The 24819-nt window shown below is 42.7% G+C and overlaps 1 protein-coding gene across 1 annotated transcript in view; it reads right to left on the bottom strand.

Moving 5' to 3' along the window:
- adcy5 (adenylate cyclase 5) overlaps positions 1-20332 on the bottom strand; it is a 156590-nt gene extending 136258 nt beyond the window's left edge. The window contains exon 1 of the mRNA XM_029702381.1: positions 19327-20332. Within this exon, the coding sequence (XP_029558241.1) occupies positions 19327-20277 (951 nt within the window). The 5' untranslated portion in view covers positions 20278-20332. The remainder of the gene's footprint in view (positions 1-19326) is intronic.
- Between the last annotated feature and the right edge of the window lie 4487 nt (positions 20333-24819).

Genomic DNA, 24819 nt, shown 5'->3' with positions numbered 1-24819 from the left:
GAGGTTTCAGTTTCAAGCAGCGTCCTCCCTCCCAAGGTCTGCTCAACGAGGAAAATGCATACAATCACCCGTCTCAAATGGTAATTTGGTCAATCTGACTCGGATCAGATTCAACATTTGTTTGGGAGTCACTTATCTTGCACCAAAGTCGATTACTAACATCTGCATCTGTTCTTGTACTACTCTTAAAAGATGCTATAAAAACAACTCCACAGAAAAGGTTTCGCCCACAGAACAAATGCTGGTTGTTAGGCTGCGTTTACACAGACAGCCCAATTCTGATATATTTCCACTAATTGATCGTTTTACCAATCACATCAGATCTTTTCACATCTTTTCATTTTCAGAGCTTATCTGATTGGTCAAAAGACAAATGAGAGAAAAAAAGATCAGAATTGGGCTGCCTGTGTAAACGCAGCCTAACAACCTACATCTGTTCTGTGGGAGAAGGTTTTTCTGTGGGGGTGTTTTTATGGCATCTTTTAAGATTAGTACAAATCGCAAGGAGGTGACAGAGCCAAACAACCCAATTGGAGTATGCCAGGTTCTCCAGAGTTTACTCTTGCTATAACCGAGTCATACTTGGAAAGTACAAGATAGGACAGACTTTAATGTCCTCAAGGGGAAAATTGTCTTAGACACACAGTATTGCTGCAAAATAGACACTGTACATTACACACTCAACATAATACATTGCATGTTACCCCTGACATACATAATGAGGCGGCAGGTAACCTAGTGGTTAGAGTGTTGGGCCAGTAACCGAAAGGTTGCTGGATCGAATCCCTGAGCTGATGAGGTAAAACCCCTGAACAAGGCAGATAACCCACTGTTCCCCAGTAGGCTGTCATTGTAAATAAGAATTTGTTCCTAACTGACTTGCCTAGTTAAATAAAAAAAATAATACATATTGCACATTTCCCTTACATCCTGTCAGTGGCGTACTAACACAGCTCAGCTAACTTATTGCGGTTTAGGTATTTGATGGACATGGGAATGAAGAAGTTCTTCACTATTATTATTTCCAGAACACTTGTAAATACTAAGAAACACAGTCAGCTAAGGGGGACGTTAACGCTTCTGCTTGTAGTGAACATAAGCTTGAAGAAAAAATGATCAATAACATTTGATTTGGCTGTAAGTATTTGACATAGATCAATTTCCTTTGTGTTTGTGTCTAGCACCAGAGATAGGCTAAAGCTTTGTATAGAGGCAAGATAAACTCAAGTAGACAAACTCAGAATGGCTAGAAATGAATTTGAATACCAGACAGGGCAGAGGATGGTTCATTTGCCTGGCAGGCAGCATATAATGGATAACACATTTCTTTTCCTGGAGAGAGGAGAGGAGCTCAGCCTAACACATGCTACTTTCACACCACGATTCAGCTTCAATGTCAACACAGTGTGGATGGACAATCATGTCAGGGGTAAACGCTAAGGGTTACACAGAGGTCATGGCTGGGCCAAATGTGTTTTCTATACATTCTATGGCATTGTGGTACAATACAGTGTGAAGTGATGGAGCAATCCAGTTGTTTCCAGCCAACGATGCCTGGGGTGTTGGGGTTACATGACAACCCATATATTGTTACCCAGTACTGTACTGTGTTGATTTGAATCAACACATGATATGACACAGGTGAATCAGTTGACGACAACATGGATGATGCCCTTGTCTCTCTGGAGTCTCCTTCCTCCTCACTACTTCCTCACTCCTATTGGTGACACTAAAGCATATGTTACCCAAGGATGAGAGCTCTGGTAGAAATGAGAATGAATAAGGTTCTTATTGGGATCTCAACCTAACAGACAGTTTGACTAATCGATTCAAGTTTCAGGAGAGAAAAAAAGCCATTGGAGAACAAAAAAATCTACAGTGAAACCAAAAATCGATGAGGCGTTTGTTATCTTCCATGCTAACTCCCAGATCATCAGGGACAAAGAGAGAAGCTCTGGCCAGTTTCCAGCCACAGGCTTCATTTGTCTGTGTTGCTCAGAGGCGAACCCTAATTTAGCACACAGCGTAGCATCCCTCATGCCAATTCATGTCCCGAAAACAACAATGAGAAGAGGGAGGAGGAATATGAATATCTCTCTCAATATGTTTCTCAAAAGATGTTGCACATTCTCTATGCATATGATATAACTTTTGATTTGCAGACATACACATCCACAAGCCTAACTTGTGTTGCATCCTAAAAGCTTATTGCAGCAATTAAACACATTTAAATACAGATTGCTTCTAAGTGAGCACTGTGTAAAGTGAGCACTGTGTAAAGTGAGCACTGTGTAAAGTGAACACTCAGTAAAGTGAGCACTGTGTAAAGTGAACACTCAGTAAAGTGAGCACTGTGTAAAGTGAGCACTGTGTAAAGTGAGCACTGAGTAAAGTGAGCACTGTGTAAAGTGAGCACTGTGTAAAGTGAGCACTGTGTAAAGTGAGCACTGAGTAAAGTGAGCACTGTGTAAAGTGAGCACTGTGTAAAGTGAGCACTGTGTAAAGTGAGCACTGTGTAAAGTGAGCACTGTGTAAAGTGAGCACTGAGTAAAGTGAGCACTGAGTAAAGTGAGCACTGTGTAAAGTGAGCACTGTGTAAAGTGAGCACTGTGTAAAGTGAGCACTATCTTTATTTAGTCTAAAGAGAAAGAATGTTCAATCAACCGTTCTAGAATGTGGGGAAAAAGAGATTCCTCGTGCATCAAGGAGCAGGAATACCCCAAGCATGACGTTACTTATCCGTTGTGCTTATTATATTGTGCTTATCACACACACCCACACACATACCTAAAATGCTGATAGCACTGCATGGTAAAACATGCCAACTGGCCTTAACCAAAGCCAGAAAAGTTTCATTAAATGGTGTCGCCAAGAGGTAATCCAGAAATCCACACAAAAGGCTGATAAGAGTGGAACATTTCCAACAGGTTTAATGGTCCAGCAGACCGTGTCTTTTCTAAATTACAGCCAATTACAAATATGGAGAAAGTATTGTACATTTTTTTTTTCTTCATAAAAGAGCAAGTCAACAATCGTGAAGAAACCACTGTCCAATACAAGCTACAATTAGGTATCTGTCAAATGCAATAATTTCATATGAGTTAAGAATAATACACTGTGATTTTTTGAATGGAAAATGTCCTTTGCTAAATGTTTTACCTAGCTGTGACTTCTGATATGGCTCAGAAACAAGATGTATGTGGCAGGAACTCCAGACAATCATGGATTATAAAGGGAAAAGCAGCCATGTCGCGGACACCAATGAATGCCTTGCTCCCAGACAAGCTAAACACCAACTTCGCCCGCTTCGAGGAAAACATAGTTACTGAGAGCTCTCGTTCTCCATGGCCGACGTGAGTAAGACATTTAAGCATGTTAACCCTTGCAAGGCTGCTGGCCCAGACGGCATCCCTAGCCGCGTTCTCAGACCATGTGCAGACCAGCTGGCTGGAGTGTTTACGGACATATTCATTCTCTCCCTATCCCAGTCTGCTTCAAGATGTCCACCATTGTTCCTGTACCTAAAAAAGCAAAGGTAACTTAACTAAATGACTATCGCCCCGTAGCACTCACTTCTGTCATCATGAAGTGCTTTGAGAGGCTAGTTAAGTATCATATCACCTTCACTTTACCCAATACTCTAGACCCACTAAAATCTGCGTACCGCCCCAACAGATGCACTGTTGACACAATGCTGTTCATTGACTACAGCTCAGTCTTCAACACCATAGTGCCCTCCAAGTTCATCACTAAGCTCAGGGCCCTGGGTCTGAACCCCGTCCTGTTCAACTGGGTCCTAGTGGTGAAGTTAGGCAACAACTTCTCTGCTATGCTGATCCTCGACACAGGTACCTCATAAGGGTACAGGCTCAGCCCCCTCCTGTACTCCCTGTTCACCCATGGCCACGCAGGTCTCCAGCCCAATCATCAAGTTTGCAGACGACACAACAGTAGTAGGCCTGATTACCAACAATGACGAGACAGTCTACAGGGAGGAGGTGGGAGCCAGGAGATAGTGGTGCCAGGAGATATTCATGGACTTCAGGAGACATCCACATGGATGGGGCCGCATTGGAGATCGTGAAAAGCTTCCAAGATCCTCGGCGTGCACATGACTGACAACCTGAAATAGTTCGTCCACACAGAGCACAGAGAGTGTGGTGAAGAAGGCGTAACAGCGCCTCTGAATCTTCAGGAGGCTGAAGAAATTTGTCATGGCCCCGAAAACCCTCACAAACTTCTACAGATGCACCATTGAGAGCATCCTGTCTGGCTGTATCACCACCTGGTAGTGGTGCACCGTCCGCAAACGCAGGGCCCTCCAGAGGGTGGTGCGGTCAGCCCAAAGAATCACCGGGGGCACACTTCCTACCCTCCAATACATCAACAGCACCCGGTGTGACAGGAAGGCCAAGAAGATAATCAAGAACCTCAGCCACCCAAGACACAGCCTGTTTACCCCACTACCACCTAGAAGGCGGCGACAGTACAGGTGCATCAAAGCTGGGATCTCCAGGCCACAAGACTGTTAAATAGTCACCACCAGCCGGCCTCCGCCCAGTACCCTGCCCTGAACTTTAGTCACTGATACTAGCCGACTACCCTTTGCCCTCAGAACTGGCTCAATTCATCGGGGCATGGACTCTTCATGGTGTCAAAATCATTCCACAGGGATGCTGGCCCATGTTGACTCCAATGCTTCCCACAGTTGTGTCAAGTTGGCTGGATGTCCTTTAGGGGGTGATACAAATGGGAAACTGAAAAACCCAGCAGCGTTTCAGTTCTTGACAAAAACGATACGCCTGGCACCTACTACCATAACTCGTTCAAAGGCACTTAAAATCTTTTGTCTTGCCCATTCACCCTCTGAATGGCACACACACACAATCCATGTCTCAATTGTCTTATGGCTTAAAAATCCTTATTTAACCTGTCTCCTCCCCTTTATCTACACTGATTGAAGTGGATTTAACAGGTGACATCAATAAGGGATCATAGCTTTCAGCTGGATTAGCCTGGTCAGTCTATGTCATGGAAAGAGCAGGTGTTCATAATGTTTGGTGCACTCTGTGTATATTTATATTCCGAACTCTGACATTGCTCGTTCTAATATTTTTATATTTCTTAATTCCTTTATTTTTATTTGGTGGATTTGCCTGTATTGTTTTGTATTGTTAGGTATTACTACACTGTTGGAGCTAGGAACACAAGCATTTCACTACATCCGCAATATAATCCGGAAAATATGTGTACACGACCAATAGAATTTGATTTGATTTCATAATACTATTTTATACAATCGGGGCTGGCTTCCTGGACAAAGATTAAGTCTAAAAATAAAATTCTCTAATCTGTGTTCGGTACACCGACCTTTTGAGTTCTAATCTTGAACTTTTGAACTTTGCTTTTGTATGTTTATCTCCCATTCCCCCCATAACATAGAGCAGGGGAACTTAAGTATTATTTATGAAGGTCAGGTCACACAAATGTCCTAAATGACAAAGGTCCAGATGCATATTCTCATTTATCGGCGTAGTATCAAATCCCCACCTCCCAACCCATGCAACGTCTAAATGTTAAAACTGTTCACACCCCTCTTGTTGGCGGAGAGAAAATGTTGCAGTTTTAAAGCTAATTTCCTTGAATTTTACACATTTTCTATATGTCTATATGTACAGTACCAGTCCAGGGTTTTGTAGAATAGTGAAGAATAATATATATATATTTTTTTTGGGGGGGGGGGGGTAAAAGACCAAGTCCATATTATGGCAAGAACAGCTCAAATAAGCAAAGAGAGATGACAGTTCATCATTACTTTAACACATGAAGGTCAGTCAATACGGTAAATGTCAAGAACTTTGAAAGTTTCTTTAAGTGCAGTTGCAAAAACCATCAAGCGCTATGATGAAACTGGCTCTCATGAGGACCGCAACAGGAAAGGAAGAGTTACCTCTGCTGCAGAGGATAAGTTCATTAGATTTACCAGCCTCAGAAATTGGCAATTAACTGCACCTCAAATTTGCAGTCCAAATAAATGCTTCACAGAGTTCAAGCAACAGACTCATCTCAACATCAACTGTTCAGAAGAGACTGCGTGAATCAGGCCTTCATGGTTGAATTGCTGCAAAGAAACCACTACTAAAGGACACCAATAAGAAGAAGAGACTTGCTTGTGCCAAGAAACACGAGCAATAGACATTAGACCGGTGGAAATCTGTCCTTTAGTCTGATGAGTCCAAATGTGAGATTTTTGGTTCCAACCGCCGTGTCTTTGTGAGATGCAGAGTAGGTGAACAGATGATCTCCGTATGTGTGGCTCCCACCATGAAGCATGAAGGAGGAGGTGTGATAGTATGGGTGTGATTTGCGGATGACATTGTCTCTGATTTTTTAAGAATTCAAGGCACACTTAACAAGCATGGCTACCAAAGCATTCTGCAGTGATACGCCATCCCATCTGGTTTGTGCTTAGTGGGACTATCATTTGTTTTTCAACAGGACAATGACCCAAAACAGGCTGCGTAAAGGCTATTTGACCAAGAAGGAGAGTGATGGAGTGCTGCATCAGATGACCTCGCCTCAACAATCACCCGACCTCAACCCAATTGATATGGTTTGGGATGAGTTGGACTGCAGAGTGAAGGAAAAGCAGCCAACAAGTGCTCAGCATATGTGGGAACACTGTCAAGACTGTTGGAAAAGCATTCCAGGTGACTACCTCATTAAGCTGGTTGAGAGAATGGCAAGAGTATGCAAAGCTGTCATCAAGGCAAAGGTTGGCTACTTTGAAGAATCTAAAATCTATTTAGATTTGTTTAGCACTTTTTTCCATCAATTCGCAAGTGGCTGAATTGCACCGGAGAAATCATCCAAGCGAGGGAAACAGCACCCCTCTGTCTCAGTATGTGTAGCCCATGTATTTGATGCTGTCTGGAACAAAAGAGTATGACATGTTGCCGCCGTAGCATTTGATTGATTGATGCCAGCAAGCATTTTGTCACATATTGTTACGGGAGCGACGCAGGAGATGAGAAGCAGGTACTGGGAGTGAAGGTTTATTAGCTGACAGACATGAAATGGAACAGCGTCTGGACAGGAACACATAATAAACACAATACGGAACAATGCGGGCACAGGGAACACAACCAAGGAACAAACAGATATACAGGGGGTAATCAACAAAGGGAAGGAATCCAGGTGAATCCAATGAGCGCAGCTGCGTGTAATGTTGGTAACAGGAGTGTATGATGACGGGTAGCCTGGCACCCTCAAGCACCAGGGAGGAGGAGCGGGAGCAGGTGTAATGTTGGTAACAGGAGTGTATGATGACGGGTAGCCTGGCACCCTCGAGCGCCAGGAAGGAGGGGCGGGAGCAGGTGTAATGTTGGTAACAGGAGTGTATGATGACGGGTAGCCTGGCACCCTCGAGCGCCAGGAAGGAGGGGCGGGAGCAGGCGTGACACATATGGCCTCACTTGATAAAAAAATTATTAAAACATTAGCCAATCAGTGTTGAGCTGAGCTCAACTGTGGGTTGTCCTGTCGCAGCAAAACGTTCCCCAAGAAAGGCCAGTTTGTATTTGGCTTCACACCAATCAAATCACATCCTAAGCAAAACCTCATCACTGACAGAAAAATGTGTCTGTTTCTGGTCTGCTTGTGTTGATGTCCTGCTGTAGCTAGCTTGCTAAATTAGCCCTTTCCTAAGCCATGGATGGAGATGTGGATTTGGACTTGCGGTTTTTACTTAATTCTGTGTACAGGCCAATGATTATGAAGCCGATTCTGATCTGACCATAAATTCATATATTGTGCCACTGGCCTGAGACGATTGAAGTCCAATATGTAGCCTAGTAGGCTCAAGTGAACTAGCTAGCTAATTTCGCTGGTTAATTGTTTGAGAGGCTCAATTAAATATGTTGCAGAACTGCTGTATTTGAAGCACCACTTCCTTCTGTTTCCTTGATGTTGCTACGGCAGTCAAGTTGTATTTATCATCCCTCTAACTCTTGCTTTTATGGAGAGATCATTTTCTAAACTAAAATTCCTAAAGAACTGCCTAAGAAGCATTGGACTCTGTGTCTGATATGCACTTTTAAACGGAGTAAACTCCACTCATTGCACTGGCGCCGTCGTAGCTTTGATCACAGCATTTGTTCACTGATATCCCCTTATACGTTCAATCAGTTAAATGTTTTTCTTTTTCAAGGCCTGAGGCACTTTTTCAGTCACAGTCCTGAATCCCAAGAAACAAACACTTAGCTTCCTAGTACATATGGAAATAAAAAATGCTTAGGAAATACTTTTTGGATTGTTACTGTCAAAATAATTTATTACATTTTAGAAAACAAGCATCGATGACAAGCGCATGCCCCCCCCCCCCCCACCCACACACACACACACACACAAGTGTGGGTCTGCGGGGGTGTCCTGTACGCCAGTGAAGGTACCCATAAGCAATCATTTCTGGTGAAAAAACATGGATATAGCATTTTGGAAATAAACCCTTCATATACAGTATTTATTTATTGTTTAGTCAGGGACCCACGGTCCGCCAGTTGAGTGTGGCGGCCATAGAGGATAAAAATCACACCAGGCTTTGACACGGATTGACATCGAGGTGTTTAAAAAGGGGAGTTGTGCTGATAACGTTTACACTGAAATAGCCAACCGAAGCCATTTCCACTTAGACAAGGGCTGGGGCACAGGCCATGGACAGGGCACTATTCATAGAAATAGAATCCCTATAGAATTCCATACGGAAGGATTCAATTTCTATGGCACTATTCACTCTCCTGACTAACAACAGAGCAACCGAGAGGTTGATGAGGAGGAGGTTTGTGTGGGAGAGGAGAGAGAGACACGAAGTGACTTGGGTGAGAAAGGAAAGCAGTGAGGTGGATGCAATAAGAAGGGACTGGTGGGGGAGGGATAAAGGGAGGGAGGGAGGATAGTGCTGAGCGATTAACCGAAATGTCGGTTATTTCTCATTTTTTAAACAACTAACTGACCAATGTGGATCAAATATTTTGATTCCATTTCTTTCTTTCTTTTTGTGAGCTCAATGGCCACATTGTGCATTTCTCCACAGATAAATTAGATCAAGCCCATCAAGAGTTCTTTTAACTTGTTTTTTACAGTAGAGGGCACTATATGCTGGGGTCATGGGTCACTGGTCACATGTGTATAGGTAGCACAGGTGACCAGGAAGGGGTAGCACAGGTGACCAAGAAGGGTTAGCACAGATGACCAGGAAGGGTTAGCACAGATGACCAGGAATGGTTAGCACAGATGACCAAGAAGGGTTAGCACAGATGACCAAGAAGGGTTAGCACAGATGACCAGGAAGGGTTAGCACAGATGACCAGGAATGGTTAGCACAGATGACCAAGAAGGGTTAGCACAGATGACCAAGAAGGGTTAGCACAGATGACCAGGAAGGGTTAGCACAGATGACCAGGAATGGTTAGCACAGATGACCAAGAAGGGTTAGCACAGATGACCAAGAAGGGTTAGCACAGATGACCAGGAAGGGTTAGCACAGATGACTAGGAATGGTTAGCACAGATGACCAAGAAGGGTTAGCACAGATGACCAAGAAGGGTTAGCACAGATGACCAGGAAGGGTTAGCACAGATGACCAGGAATGGTTAGCACAGATGACCAAGAAGGGTTAGCACAGATGACCAAGAAGGGTTAGCACAGATGACCAGGAAGGGTTAGCACAGATGATCAGGAATGGTTAGCACAGATGACCAAGAAGGGTTAGCACAGATGACCAGGAATGGTTAGCACAGATGAGAGGAGAGGGCATACAGTTCTTACCTTATCACAGCTTATAGAATCCATCTCCCTTCACCTTTTGTATAGGAATATGTGCATTGGAGCTATTTATATTTTATATGCGCAATAACTGGGAACTTCACCCGAAAAGAGTAACGTTTGGAAAGCTGATTCTTGTTAACGCGTTATGGACGGCTCTCCTGTGCCAGTGGCTTTTCATAGGCAATCACCACTACACGTGGTAATTAACAACAATGACCATAATCCATTGCGCGATCGAGATGGATCGAGAGCATTTGCTTTGTGAGGTATCTCTACCTGAAAATACATGATCTAAGTGATTGATAGTTGGTATTCAGCAGTCATAAAAGTATGCCTTATTTACTTTGAATAACTAAAATTGTGATTTTGTCAGACAGAATTGGCAGCAGCTCTATAGAGATGAGTTGATGACTTGGAATGAAATAATAAAGTAATCAAATAAAACAAATGTAATATACACAACAACTGAAATATTTTATTAAAGTAAATGATGGTTAATACTGTAAGTAATACGCAGTAATGGGCAGTCACCACCATCATGGGACTTGTATTAATTGTTTTATTCTGTGTTGTTACAGCGTTCAACCCACATAATGCATAGTGCATTTCATGTTTAAAAAAATAATCAAAACCGAAATAGAAAACTGTGACTATTTTTTAATGATCGAACCGAAACCGAACCGACCTCAAAAAGCACTATTCACTCAGCACTAGGAGGGCGAGATGGGATGGGATGGAGGAGAGGAGGGAGGGACTGGCGGGGTAGGGTAGGGAAGGAGGGAGGGATGGGATAGAGGGAGGAGAGGTGGGAGGGACTGGCGGGGTAGGGAAGGAGGGAGGGAGGGATGGGATAGATGGAGGAGAGGTGCTGCTCAGCTGCTGTGATTATCAAAAAAAGGTCTCCCTGTCCAACAGTTTCTCAAAGCAGTATACATGGGTCTCTTTCTGTTGTTATTATCCTCTCTTTCTGGTCTTTATGAATAGTTTTTATCTAGCAGGTGTGGACTGGGCCATGGTGCCTCCTCTGTAATGATTAGGCTTAATCACGTCCGTGTTGTTCACAGTGGAACGTCAATAAAGGGGGTAAATAAAGTGATCAATAACGTGTAAACCTGAGGACAACATTTGGACAGAGCTAAAGGCTTTGCTTTGTGTCTTTGGCCAGTGAGAATTCTGAAGAGTAGAGGAATAGAAATGCATTGGCAAAGGGGTAGCTAAGAGATCATAAGAGATCCTGTTGCATGTGATATTGACTGGATCAACGTTCTACACCTAAAACCTCCGTAATAAAAACTAACATGATCGAGAAGATAAAAGAAGGAGGTAGGAGGGGAGGTTAGGTTAGGGTAAAGTAAATCAAATAACACTGGAGGCCATCTGTTTCCCAATTATCTCCAATTTGAGCCTCCATCTGTAGGCTTTGTCCCAAATGGCACCCTATTACCTATGAAGTTCACAAAAGTGCACTAAATAAGGAATAGGGTTCCATTTAGGATGCCAGTGTACACTCAGCGACAGGAGGGAGGGTGAAGAGATGAAAAGACAGAGGTCTTCTTGCAGGGAAGATCTCTCTAAGAGGTTCTGGATGGTGTTGTGTTGTGATAAAGTGCTTCTGTTGCTAAGATACTGGAAGCAGTGTGCATGCAGGATCTACGGTGGGGGGGGTCACAGCCAAAGTGGTTTCTGAGAGGTGATGGGGATGATGACATTTGGTCCTCAAGATCAACTCGAAACGCATGGGAAATACACCTATCTACTGGGCTAACTTTTGACCCTAACCCTTTATGACCCTAACCCTTTATGACCCTAACCCTTTATGACCCTAACCCTTTATGACCCTAACCCTTTATGACCCTAACCCTTTATGACCCTAACCCTTTATGACCCTAACCCTTTATGACCCTAACCCCTTTATGACCCTAACCCTTTATGACCCTAACCCTTTATGACCCTAACCCTTTATGACCCTAACCCTTTATGACCCTAACCCTTTTGACCCTAACCCTTTATGACCCTAACCCTTTATGACCCTAACCCTTTATGACCCTAACCCTTTATGACCCTAACCCTTTTTGACCCTAACCCTTTATGACCCTAACCCTTTATGACCCTAACCCTTTATGACCCTAACCCTTTATGACCCTAACCCTTTATGACCCTAACCCTTTATGACCCTAACCCTTTATGACCCTAACCCTTTATGACCCTAACCCTTTATGACCCTAACCCTTTATGACCCTAACCCTTTATGACCCTAACCCTTTTTGACCCTAACCCTTTATGACCCTAACCCTTTATGACCCTAACCCTTTATGACCCTAACCCTTTATGACCCTAACCCTTTATGACCCTAACCCCTTTTTGACCATAGCCACTTTTCCACAAAATGTGATTTCCTTTTTACTTGTACACACCTCATTGTACATGTGGTCACAGGAATCAACCAAAAACCAAACTGTTCTGATAGAATACACCTGGACATGGACAAACACAATAGGGAGATTGGGGCTGCCAGATTGCTTAAACATACTCTATAGTATACACTGAGAGTACAAAACATTAAGAACACCTGTTCTTTCCATGACATAGACTGACCAGGTGAATCCAGCTGAAAGCTATGATTCCTGATTGATGTCACTTGTTAAATCCACTTCAGTTAGTGTAGATGAAGGGGAGCAGACAGGTAAAAAAAAAATGTAAGCCTTGAGAAACTTGAGACATGGATTGTGTACAGTATGTGTGCCAAAATATTTAAGTGCCTTGAACGGTCTATGGTAGTAGCTGCCAGGTGATTCAGAGTCTCAGTCCCCGGACCACTTTCAGCGAGGGCTCGTTCTAGAGTGCACATACACCAGTACTCAGGAGGTGGTTAAATGCTTCCATGGGGGTTGAATCTCAGAGGCAAATTAATAGCAGATCTGTCGGGGGAGATTCACGTTACGGCGCAGGGGAATTCAATTACAGTGGCCGCAAACCTGGTTACAGCTGGAGGGGAGCCAGGAGAGACTTGAGTCCGCTCACCTACACAGTCAAATTGGCAGAATTTACTACCATGGAGTCAAATGCAACACTATTTGACCCCCATTTTGTGTTAAAACAACTCTGGTCATGGTGTTGATATTTTGGAGTTAATTAAAATTATATATTTGTTGTTTTTAATTTACTACCTTACCATTTTACACTTTTCTGTGTTGTTTTGAATTAACAATCAACTACAGCAGAGTACACTTACCTTTCAATTTACTTCCTTTGAGTTATAAAGGTGTAAAGCTTTATTTGAATATTTATTAATGTGTCACATTATGGTGGTTTGCAATGTGATATTCAATCTCTGTTGGAAGCCAACGTATGTCACGTCCTGACCCTTGTAAGAGGTCATTTTCTCAGTTTTTGGGTTTCTGTTTCATTGTGGGGTTTCTAGATTTCTATTTCTATTTTTTCCTTTTCTATGCGTTGGCCAGGTATGGTTTCTAATCAGAGGCAGCTGTCTATCGTTGTCTCTGATTGGAAGCCATACTTAGGTAGCCTGTTTTCCATGTGTGAGTTGTTAATTTGTGAGTAGTGTTTGCCTGCTCTGCGTTACGGCTTTTGTTGTTTTGTTATTTAAAGTGGTTGGTGTATTGGATTTAGTTTCACGATTAATAAAAATATGTGGAACTACGAACACGCTGCGTGTTGGTCCGATCCTTCAGAAAGCCGTGACAACGTAATGGAAGATGACCAGAACTTTTACATCTCTCAACTTGCATTTAGAATGCCTGACAGAGTAGGGAAGGAAATCCAGCACATGAAGACTACCAACACCATGTTAACTGGAACAACTACCTGACAGAGTAGGGAAGGAAATCCAGCACATGAAGACTACCAACACCATGTTAACTGGAACAACTACCTGACAGAGTAGGGAAGGAAATCCAGCACATGAAGACTACCAACACCATGTTAACTGGAACAACTACCTGACAGAGTAGGGAAGGAAATCCAGCACATGAAGACTACCAACACCATGTTAACTGGAACAACTACCTGACAGAGTAGGGAAGGAAATCCAGCACATGAAGACTACCAACACCATGTTAACTGGAACAACTACCTGACAGAGTAGGGAAGGAAATCCAGCACATGAAGACTACCAACACCATGTTAACTGGAACAACTACCTGACAGAGTAGGGAAGGAAATCCAGCACATGAAGACTACCAACACCATGTTAACTGGAACAACTACCTGACAGAGTAGGGAAGGAAATCCAGCACATGAAGACTACCAACACCATGTTAACTGGAACAACTACCTGACAGAATAGGGAAGGAAATCCAGCACATGAAGACTACCAACACCATGTTAACTGGAACAACTACCTGACAGAGTAGGGAAGGAAATCCAGCACATGAAGACTACCAACACCATGTTAACTGGAACAACTACCTGACAGAGTAAGGAAGGAAATCCAGCACATGAAGACTACCAACACCATGTTAACTGGAACAACTACCTGACAGAGTAGGGAAGGAAATCCAGCACATGAAGACTACCAACACCATGTTAACTGGAACAACTACCTGACAGAGTAGGGAAGGAAATCCAGCACATGAAGACTACCAACACCATGTTAACTGGAACAACTACCTGACAGAGTAGGGAAGGAAATCCAGCACATGAAGACTACCAACACCATGTTAACTGGAACAACTACCTGACAGAGTAGGGAAGGAAATCCAGCACATGAAGACTACCAACACCATGTTAACTGGAACAACTACCTGACAGAGTAGGGAAGGAAATCCAGCACATGAAGACTACCAACACCATGTTAACTGGAACAACTACCTGACAGAGTAGGGAAGGAAATCCAGCACATGAAGACTACCAACACCATGTTAACTGGAACAACTACCTGACAGAGTAGGGAAGGAAATCCAGCACATGAAGACTACCAACACCATGTTAACTGGAACAACTACCTGACAGAGTAGGGAAGGAAATCCAGCACATGAAGACTACCAACACCATGTTAACTGGAACAACTACCTGACAGAGTAGGGAAGGAAATCCAGCACATGAAGACTACCAACACCATGTTAACTGGAACAACTACCTGACAGAGTAGGGAAGGAAATCCAGCACATGAAGACTACCAACACCATGTTAACTGGAACAACTACCTGACAGAGTAGGGAAGGAAATCCAGCACATGAAGACTACCAACACCATGTTAACTGGAACAACTACCTGACAGAGTAGGGAAGGAAATCCAGCACATGAAGACTACCAACACCATGTTAACTGGAACAACTACCTGACAGAGTAGGGAAGGAAATCCAGCACATGAAGACCACCAACACCATGTTAACTGGAACAACTACCTGACAGAGTAGGGAAGGAAATCCAGCACATGAAGACTACCAACACCATGTTAACTGGAACAACTACCTGACAGAGTAGGGAAGGAAATCCAGCACATGAAGACCACCAACACCATGTTAACTGGAACAACTACCTGACAGAGTAGGGAAGGAAATCCAGCACATGAAGACTACCAACACCATGTTAACTGGAACAACTACCTGACAGAGTAGGGAAGGAAATCCAGCACATGAAGACCACCAACACCATGTTAACTGGAACAACTACCTGACAGAGTAGGGAAGGAAATCCAGCACATGAAGACTACCAACACCATGTTAACTGGAACAACTACCTGACTAACGGTTGCTATAAATCCAGCCACATACAGATTGGATTAGCATAAAAAAAGTATTTATTATATTTGTGTATATTATATTATATTTGTGTAGCATAAGATCCCTTTCCGAATACACATACTAGCGTACTAAATAGAATGTGAAAAATGAACGTTTTATAGTACCGTAATTTCCGGACTATTAAGCGCACCTGAATATAAGCCGCACCCACTGAATTTTAAAAAAAATATTATTTTGAACATAAATAGGCAGCACATGTCTATAAGCCACAGGTGCCTACCGGTACATTGAAACAAATGAACTTTACACAGGCTTTTAACGAAACACGGCTTGTAACAAAAATAAATAGGCTTTAACGAAACACGGCTTGTAACAAAAATAAATAGGCTTTAACGAAACACGGCTTGTAACAAAAAATAAAAATTAGCAGTAAGCTTTAGTTGTCTTTTTGCACTGAGTCAATTCCTCACGCTGCTGTTTCCAACGTCTTATCATCGACTCATTAACCCGTTCGGCAATTTCATTGGTCTAATGAAAGCTTCATGCCGCCAAAAAACTGAGCACGTCACAGAATGTGTTTTTTGGAGAAAAAAAATGTAAAGCGGGAAAAATCCATATATTAGCAGCGTCATTGTTTAAGCCGCGAGGTTCAAAGCCTGGGAAAAAAGTTGCGGCTTATAGTCCGGAAATTAGGGTACTTGACATTTTGAAAATAGTTCTAAAAATGTGTCATCTAATGCACGATTGCATTGACTCTAGCCATTCGTTCATTTTGGTACAGCACGTCAATTTATCTGATTAGCACTAGAACAACGTTTTTCTCCATCCACATTGACTTAAAGCGAAGGGAGCAGAGGAGAAGAGGAGTGAGCTGGCTAACTGCCACACAGCCCTGGCTGGTTCGTTCTGTGCTGTGTGTCACCTGACGGGACGTCCCCCCTCTGAAGGCCCCTCTCCAGCCAGGCGAGGCAGGGCCAGGGACAGTGGCACTGTCTGCCAGAGACAAGCCAGGTGATACGGAAGGTACTGCAGGTGTAAACTCCCTAGGGCTTGGGAGGAGCAGGGCAGTCTCCTCCTTCCTTAAAAGATAGAAACTCCTGTCAAACCAGGAATTAACCCTTCATAGATGGATAGAAGACAAAGTCAACACTATATTGAAGCATGTCAAACTATTGTCGATGTAGCCATTTTATCAAGGTGAAAAGGCTAAAAGTCCTGCCACCGTGCTTCTACACCTGTATTACTTGCTGTTTGGGGTTTTAGGCTGGGTTTCTGTACAGCACTTTGAGATATCAGCTGATGTAAGAAGGGCTATATAAATAAATTTGATTTGATTTGATATCCAAACTACCAGGTTTATAAATGTTTTTCTTGTATTGTCGACTTTTAGACAGTTCAAGTTTCCTCACTGTGGTTTAAGGAAGGAGCGGGTCATCCCTGCAGGCATCTGGAGTACAGTGCACATACACAAAATACAAAGCCACCATCTCAAGCCAAGACTCAGTCAGCATGGTTATTTTGTGCCTTGGGCTAATTCATGTGACCACTCCTGATACAAGCATCATCTGGGGAGCTTACATAAACATACAGCTCAACAGTGGAGAGCTGCTGGGACCTATTTAAACAGGGGGAGATCTGATATAGTAAAAACAACAGGATCGTGAGGAAAGAGAAACAAATACAGCAGTCTGTTCCCACACTTAGATATAGGGGTCACATGTCTGTATCACAAACTCTCTGACTGATATAATCAAAAGACAAAGAAAGGGGATTAGACTGATCTAGAATGCTGTATTGAAGCATAACACACAACTGATCCGTTGTAGCCTATGGGAAAGAGGTGGTATTGTGTGGAGTCTTGCTTTTAAGTTTGAGTTATTTTTTCACTTGCTCAATAATTCATTCACAAGCCCTTAAATTTCAATAGGGGACTGATGAAATCTTTCCATTCCACAGGTTTGTAAAACAGCAGTTCTTTGGAAGAGCTCATCTGTATATGTAGTAGAGAGAGAGAGAGAGAGAGAGAAAGAGAGAGAGAGAGAGAGTACGAGAGAGAGCGTGTAAGAGAGAGAGAGCGAGAGAGAGAGAGAGAGAGAGAGAGAGAGAGAGAGAGAGAGAGAGAGAGAGAGAGAGAGAGAGAGTACGAGAGAGAGCGTGTAAGAGAGAGAGAGAGAGAGAGCGTGTAAGAGAGAGAGAGAGAGAGAGCGAGAGAGAGAGAGAGAGAGAGAGAGAGCGAGAGACCCCCAAAGACCCAAAAAGCATCCTATTCCCTAGTGCACTACTTTTAACCAGAGTCCTATTTGTCCAGGTTAAATGTGGTGCACTATATAGGGGATACTGCCATTTGGGATGCACCCTTAGTCTCCTGAATTGTTTTGGGGATATTATACAGAGCACATATACATGATCTGGGGGGGCTCTCAAACACAAGTTCCTTCTGACATAGTTATGGACATTCTGAACTTGATACTAAAAATGTCTTATCTCTTACAAACATCCTAAGTAATTTAAGTAGCCGAGCCAAACATTATGTTGAGCATTTCAACATTTCCCCTCCCTCAGACACAATCTATATAGGCCTAGTTTATTGTAAAGCAATTCACATTTCAATAGGACAGACGCAATGATACAAAGGGCCCCCAAGTGGCACAGCGGTTTAAGGCACTGCATTTCAGTGCCAAAGGCGTCACTACAGACCCTGGTTTGATTGCAGGCTGTATCACAATCGGCCGTGATTGGGAGTCCAATAGGGCGGCGCACAATTGGCCCAGTGTCATCCGGGTTAGGGTTTGGCCATCATTGTAAATAACAATTTGTTCTTAACTGACTTGCCTAGTTAAATAAGGTTAAATAAACAAATACAAATGATTAAGTATATCATCAAAACGCCAAATGATCAATAGGAAGCCGAATAATAAGAGGGGAATGAGAGATGACACGCATGGAGTTTTACAAATCAAGAGCTCTGAGCTCCGATGGTCAAAGTTTTTAAAATGAATAAAATAGAGCCGTGGGCCTCAACATTTTATTAGGAACATAATACAACACAATGAAACCGGAACAGCATATAACTGTTATTTCTCTATAGGCCTATCCTTTGCAAAATCTCAATAACAAAATAACCCCATGTTTCCATCCCAATTCTTCTGAAGTCTACAAACCCTAAACAGTAAACACTGTGACTTCAGGAGGATGCTCATCTGTGGCAGCACTATCATCTCCATTCTGCCTCATAATTCTAGATCTTCTTCTAGAACTGTTATTTTACCTAAATTCTTAAAACTTCCGTTTTACCCAGTGCGCTCTGATTGGCTTCTTACAGGTGTTTTTTCCCAATCTAATTAATCTAATTAAATGGATGCTTTTGCTAATGGTCTTCTCCATGATAACAACTAGGGAACTGAGCAATGGTCAATCGAGACCGTTTCCGTAGCAACAAGCATCAGCAGCACCTCAAGACAAACTCAGCACCTTTATAAGTCACTGTCTATTAACCAGTGAAAAGCGTTGAAAGTGGGAAACATTAGTACTAGCAATAAAAAGAGACATTGCATTCCTGTATTTCCTAATGAGTATTTGGTCAATTATGAGAAATTGAATTATTTGCAATAAAATAGGCCTTTGACTCAGCAATTATGCTCCAACCTGGCGTAATAACATTGCCACTTGATGGAAGGCACCTCCCAAAATCCATCTTTAAACTAAAAATATTTGGTAGACTAATCCATGCGTAAAGTTACTTTTACAAGTATCAATTTATTCATGAGTAATAAGAACTTTATAAAACAGGACTTACCTGCTTCCATACAAAGGCATCCTTTTCGTTTAACTTCCAAGACCCGACCACATGGATGGCAGACAGTATAACTCCAGTGATAACCGCAGCCCGCATCCGAACCGGGAGCAGCGTGTAAATGACATGGATAAAAAACACTGTCCACCAAATTCCCTCAGAGGCACTTTGCGGATGTACGAGGAGGACCCCGATCACTTGTAATACCAGCACGACTAGAATGACCAGATAGCAGACTATCCACATGTGATCCTGATGAAACCCGTTCCGATTGCACACCACTATCAAGATGAGGATAAGTAAGATGGCCAAGGAAAAGACCACAACGTAAGCTATCCGGCATCCTCCCCCCGCGCAATGGAATGTCAGCATGACCGCGCACAGAAGCACCAAAACGGCCATGAGCATAGTCAAACTGCTCTGGTTGAGCCGGAAAAAGTAACGCTGGTACAGCCTCTCCAACTTCTCCGATTGGAATTTCTTGGATCTGAAAATCTGCATCATGCTGCTGCAGCACGCGACCATGGAAAAGTGAACTTCGGGCATGAGTTCCTCCTCCTCGGGTTTGGTGCCCTTCACTCTACGGTCCTCCAAGCCCAACTCCACCGACTTGGGTCTCACTTCCCCGGCTCCATCTGCGTGTTTAGGGGACGATCGGTTGTTGTTTCGGCTCTCCTCTCCAGTGCCATGCTCTTGCCACGCAGATCTAGACCTAAAACTGACCCTGCTAACCATTGTCGTGGCTCGTCCTGGTCTGGGCTGTCGGTCGGGATCATCATCTCCTTCAGTCCATCTGCTGTTCGAACGGGCGAGCTTTTTGCTCGGAGATCTCGCCGAGTATGGGCATCCGTTGGCAATAGACTCAGACTCGCCCCAAGCTGATCTCAGTTCAGTCCCTCCCCTCAGCCCAGGCGCACCGACACCGGGCGGGCTCACACTGTTAGATCGGGACATGATATTTCTCAGATAAAAAAATAATAGAAAAAGCAACGCACAGGACCACACACGTGCCTGCTTAAAGTTTCTTATGAAAGCCAACTCGACCCTAACCTTTTTAAGAATTAGGCTATTGTTCTTGTTACAATTTTGTTACATTTGTTACATTGTTACAATGTTTTTTTCAGCGGCAGGTCTATGAAACGCCGGGAAAATCAGTGACGAGATAATTCTAGAGGTAAGGTAACAATCAGAGAACGTTAAAGTCAATTAAATGTGTCCAGTTAAAAGTCCACTATGGTAGAACAAATGTGTGTCCAGGATACTTTTGAAAATGTGATGCATAGGCCTATTCATGACTTGGGATAAATTTGGCAGCAGATGGTAAAATGCTCTGAAAATCACTTAAAATCAATGAAATAGGAAGAAAGGTCACCTGGGAGATATACGGTAACAACAAACGCAACTCTGGTGGATCATATATTTCCAGGAGAAGTTCGTTTTAATTAATTATAATCCAAACATGAAGCTCTGTATGCAGAAATGTTGCCGAATGTTGTAATATAGGCCATGGCATAAAAACGTTACACAACTCCAATAGTTGGTCATACAAACATCTATTACGTTGCGAATATGTTGCTCAAACATTTTATTTTTTAAAATAATGAAAATACAAAATGTGATGTTGTGGGGGACAATCCCATATTGACGTCTAGGATACATTAGTTGAGCGTCTCATCCAGTGCTAGAAGTCGTACACCTGTACATCTCATTGCAGCCTTGTCGATGCTTGGATGGTTACATCCTTACAATTAATATGAAAATGTATCCACTCACTACTGTACATGGCTCTGGATAAGAGCATCTGCTAAATTACTAAAATGCAAATGAAATGTAAATTACGAAACCGTCACAGCACGACCCTCGCGCGCTTTCATTGCCGAGCGGAGGAGAGGAAGACTCCACACACCCACATCCAAAAAACGGTTCTCATCGGTATTAGCCTATGACTGCATAGTATGACAAACTGCTAAATCCCTGAAGACTCAATCCAGTTTTGATCCATACGATTCATGCAGAACACATCACCCAACGAAACCGCAGCATTTGGTCCTAGTTCCGTCCCCTATTTGGATTCCTGCAACGTCGAACGTAAAGTATTCAGACCGATTGACCGGAATTATTGTTTTTTTCTGCGCGCAATCCCTGCAGGGTATGATATGGAGTCATGCATTGTGGTTGTAGGCGATCAATCAGGCAGGCATCATCGGTTTACTGCTCGTTGTTGTTGGGTTGCCATTCTACCAAATCTGATTCCGAAAGTCGGCCTTTTGCTCATTCCCATTGGATATGCAAGAGTATGACTTTCACTTTGAAGCTTTTCATTGGCTTTCGACCGTGTCAGTTGGAGACGCGACTCCTACGCGGTCTCCCGCGTTTCGATAAATCGGCGGGTCTGTGACCACAGCTGGACCTCGAGCGAAAGCAAATTAAACCCCCAAAGTTCTGCTGGACCCCTATGTAGCTTATTTGGTGGGGTATATTGATAAGAAAATAGAAGACAATTGTGTCTTTTGCTGTGACCTGTGCAGCAGACCTAATTGATTTTGGGTGTGACTTCTGCCACCCTGGCAACCAAGGGACATTTTCCTTTTATGGTCTCTAGACCAAAGCCAGGAGGAGACTGCTATAAATTTCAGTTGACAGCCCAGTACCTTGCAAGTCAATGTCATTCTTGAGTCAAATGGCCAAGGTATTTGTTGAGTTAGTGAGATATAGACAAGTTGAGAAGTATGGTGGGGCGAAATCTTTATTCTAATAACTTTCCAGACTTGTTCTCTCTCAGTTATCATTTCAACTCATAATATAGTCCATGATAGTAATGATATGAACATAGGGTTACATAGGTTTAACGTCTTGAAACCACATCTCGATCTAAATTCCGCAATTTTAACGGCATGCTTGTCAATGACCGCTTGGTGATGAGTTTTTTATGCTGAGAGGAGCTCTCTGTGACTCTGTCACATGTATAACTCCTTATATGGCCATAACAAAAACAGGAACCTAAAATCCCAACCACACCAAGTCACCATTTTATATATCCCGTGTTTTTTTCTTTGGTCACCTGATAAACCGATTGCATGAATTACAACCAGGAGAGACAATATGCTACTGTGTCTACTATCTATATCGTGTTGCAGGCAGCACGTCCCAAGAACATGCTCGTTTTAGATGTGGCATAAATCGCAATGACACTGGCTGTGTGTCCAATGACTTCTTACTAATTCTTAACCTAACCTCTTGAAATGCGGATAGTGTATATGTTTCACTTTCCAGGGACAGGACATTCTGGAAACAAGCATAATAGCATCACTGAAACAACACAATGTTAAGGAACTTGATCGCATGTTTCAACATCAGAGTCCGTCATTATGGCATACAGTATCATTGGCTTTGTCGGCGAGTGAAACAAATGGCTCTGAACACAAAACACAGAGAGTAGGGACGTGACCCGTGTCTTTCCGACAGATCTACTATCTGTCTTTTTTTTAAAATGTAACCTTTATTTAACTAGGAAAGTCAGTTAAGAACAAATTCTTATTTACAATGAAAATGGCCAAACCCTTCCCTAACCCAGATGACACTGGGCCAATTGTGCATCACCCTATGGCACTCCCGATCACGGCCGATTGTGATACAGCCCGGGATCGAACCAGGGTCTGTATCGATGCCTCTAGCACTGAGATGCATTGTCTTAGACCACTGTGCCACTCGGGAGCCCCAAGCATTAAAAAAAACTACCAACATCTTGGTAATTAATTCTGCTGCTTCCCGATGAACAGTTATATTACTGTGGGAATCACAGTGAGGATTAAACCTGTATTCAATAGGCATTCGTGGAAACTGATGTCTTTGCATGTACCTGGACATACTGGAAATGCAGTGACCCTGTCCTGTGTGCAGCATCTGCATGCGTTTCGGTCCTCAGTTTGGATATACATAAGGGGTGTGGTGGTCAATATAGAACAACAGGAATCTGATTTATGGGATAAAGTTACCCTGCTAAAGCAGTCATCCACACATGCACTGGCAAAACGTGTCTGAATATAGTTATTTATCTAGGGGGAAAGGGTACAACTAACATCCTACATAGCTTTGGCATAGAACACTACTGCCATCATGTGAGTGGTAAATGCATTTGTTCCACATCAGTACTGCTTCATCACTCTCTCACACACACACACACACGCACACACACACAGACACAAGTACAGTAATCAGATCACAGATGTGGATCATCAAAACAATCCTCAAAATAGAGGAAAAAAACATGAAATCTGTTTTACTTCCCATGTTAAGAGTTTATTATAAATATATAGTTATATAACTAATCATACTTATACAAAGTCTGCTGGTCCCCATGCAAAGCATTTGTATCAAAAAGCTCAGTAGAACCAGTGGATGGAATAGCATTGTGCCATGCTTTTTCCATACTGTAAATTGTACCAAAGTATCATCACTTTGGTACATGCAAATTTACACTCGAAAAAAAATGCTGGATTAAAAATAACCCAAAATGTTTGGTTGTCTGGATTACCCAAACATGGGTTAATTTTACCATCAGTTTTTTGTAACCATCAATTGGGTTGACCCAGCAGCTGTTTTTTTATTTTTATAAATGTAATTCATAGGTTATTGTGGCTCAGTTGGTAGAGCATGGTGTTTGCAATGGTGTTTGCAATGCCAGGGTTGTGGGTTCGATTCCCACGGGGGGCCAGTACAAGGGGAAAAAAAAAAATAATGAAATGAATTGTATGCATTCACTACTGTAAGTCACTCTGGATAAGAGCGTCTGTTAAATTACTAAAATGTAAAAAATGTTATTTTCAGGGAGGTGTGGCGTGGTTTTCAAAAAATGTTTGGTCACCTGTAAGAGTAAATGTAATTCCTGTTCATCATGTTAGGTTTGTACACTGCAAATTCAAATTTTCCTTCAATATTTTTTGCACGTTACATATTCTAATATAATATTCATAACATTATTTACATACCCCAAAGTAGGGATATGCAGAGGCACTCATTCCTCTCACAAGCATTTCCAACAGTTCTGGCCACGCTTAATAAATGTCCTCCTCTACCCCAGGGGCATGTTAAATCAAGTTAGTTGGAATGTTGGGTGGTTCTTGATGTACTAAAGGCACCTTCAGTTCACATTGCTAGCTCAACTCTTCATAGGGGTGTAGACTACATGAGGTCAACAAAGAACAGAAACACAGGAACTCAACAACTACCAGGACAATGGGACATTTGGAGAAAAGGAGGGAAACAGACATTATTTATGAGAACAATGCCTTGCAAAGAGTAGGCCTTTCACAGCATTATTCAGGGTATCATAAATATACACAGCTCAAAGAACATCAGGCCAACACCAGTGTGAGGTAACTCCTGATCAATGTCTGCAACTGCATGCAGAGATGCAGTCCCACAGACAGGGATCACTACTCAAACACAACCTGGACACTTTTTTGTAGGCTAACAGGTATTCATTTGGATGTGAAC

The sequence above is a fragment of the Salmo trutta genome, chromosome 20 (genome assembly GCF_901001165.1).
Source record: "Salmo trutta chromosome 20, fSalTru1.1, whole genome shotgun sequence".
Lineage (NCBI taxonomy): Eukaryota > Metazoa > Chordata > Actinopteri > Salmoniformes > Salmonidae > Salmo > Salmo trutta.
Note: the sequence above shows the minus strand (reverse complement) of the source record. Positions and strands in the feature narration are given on the sequence as shown.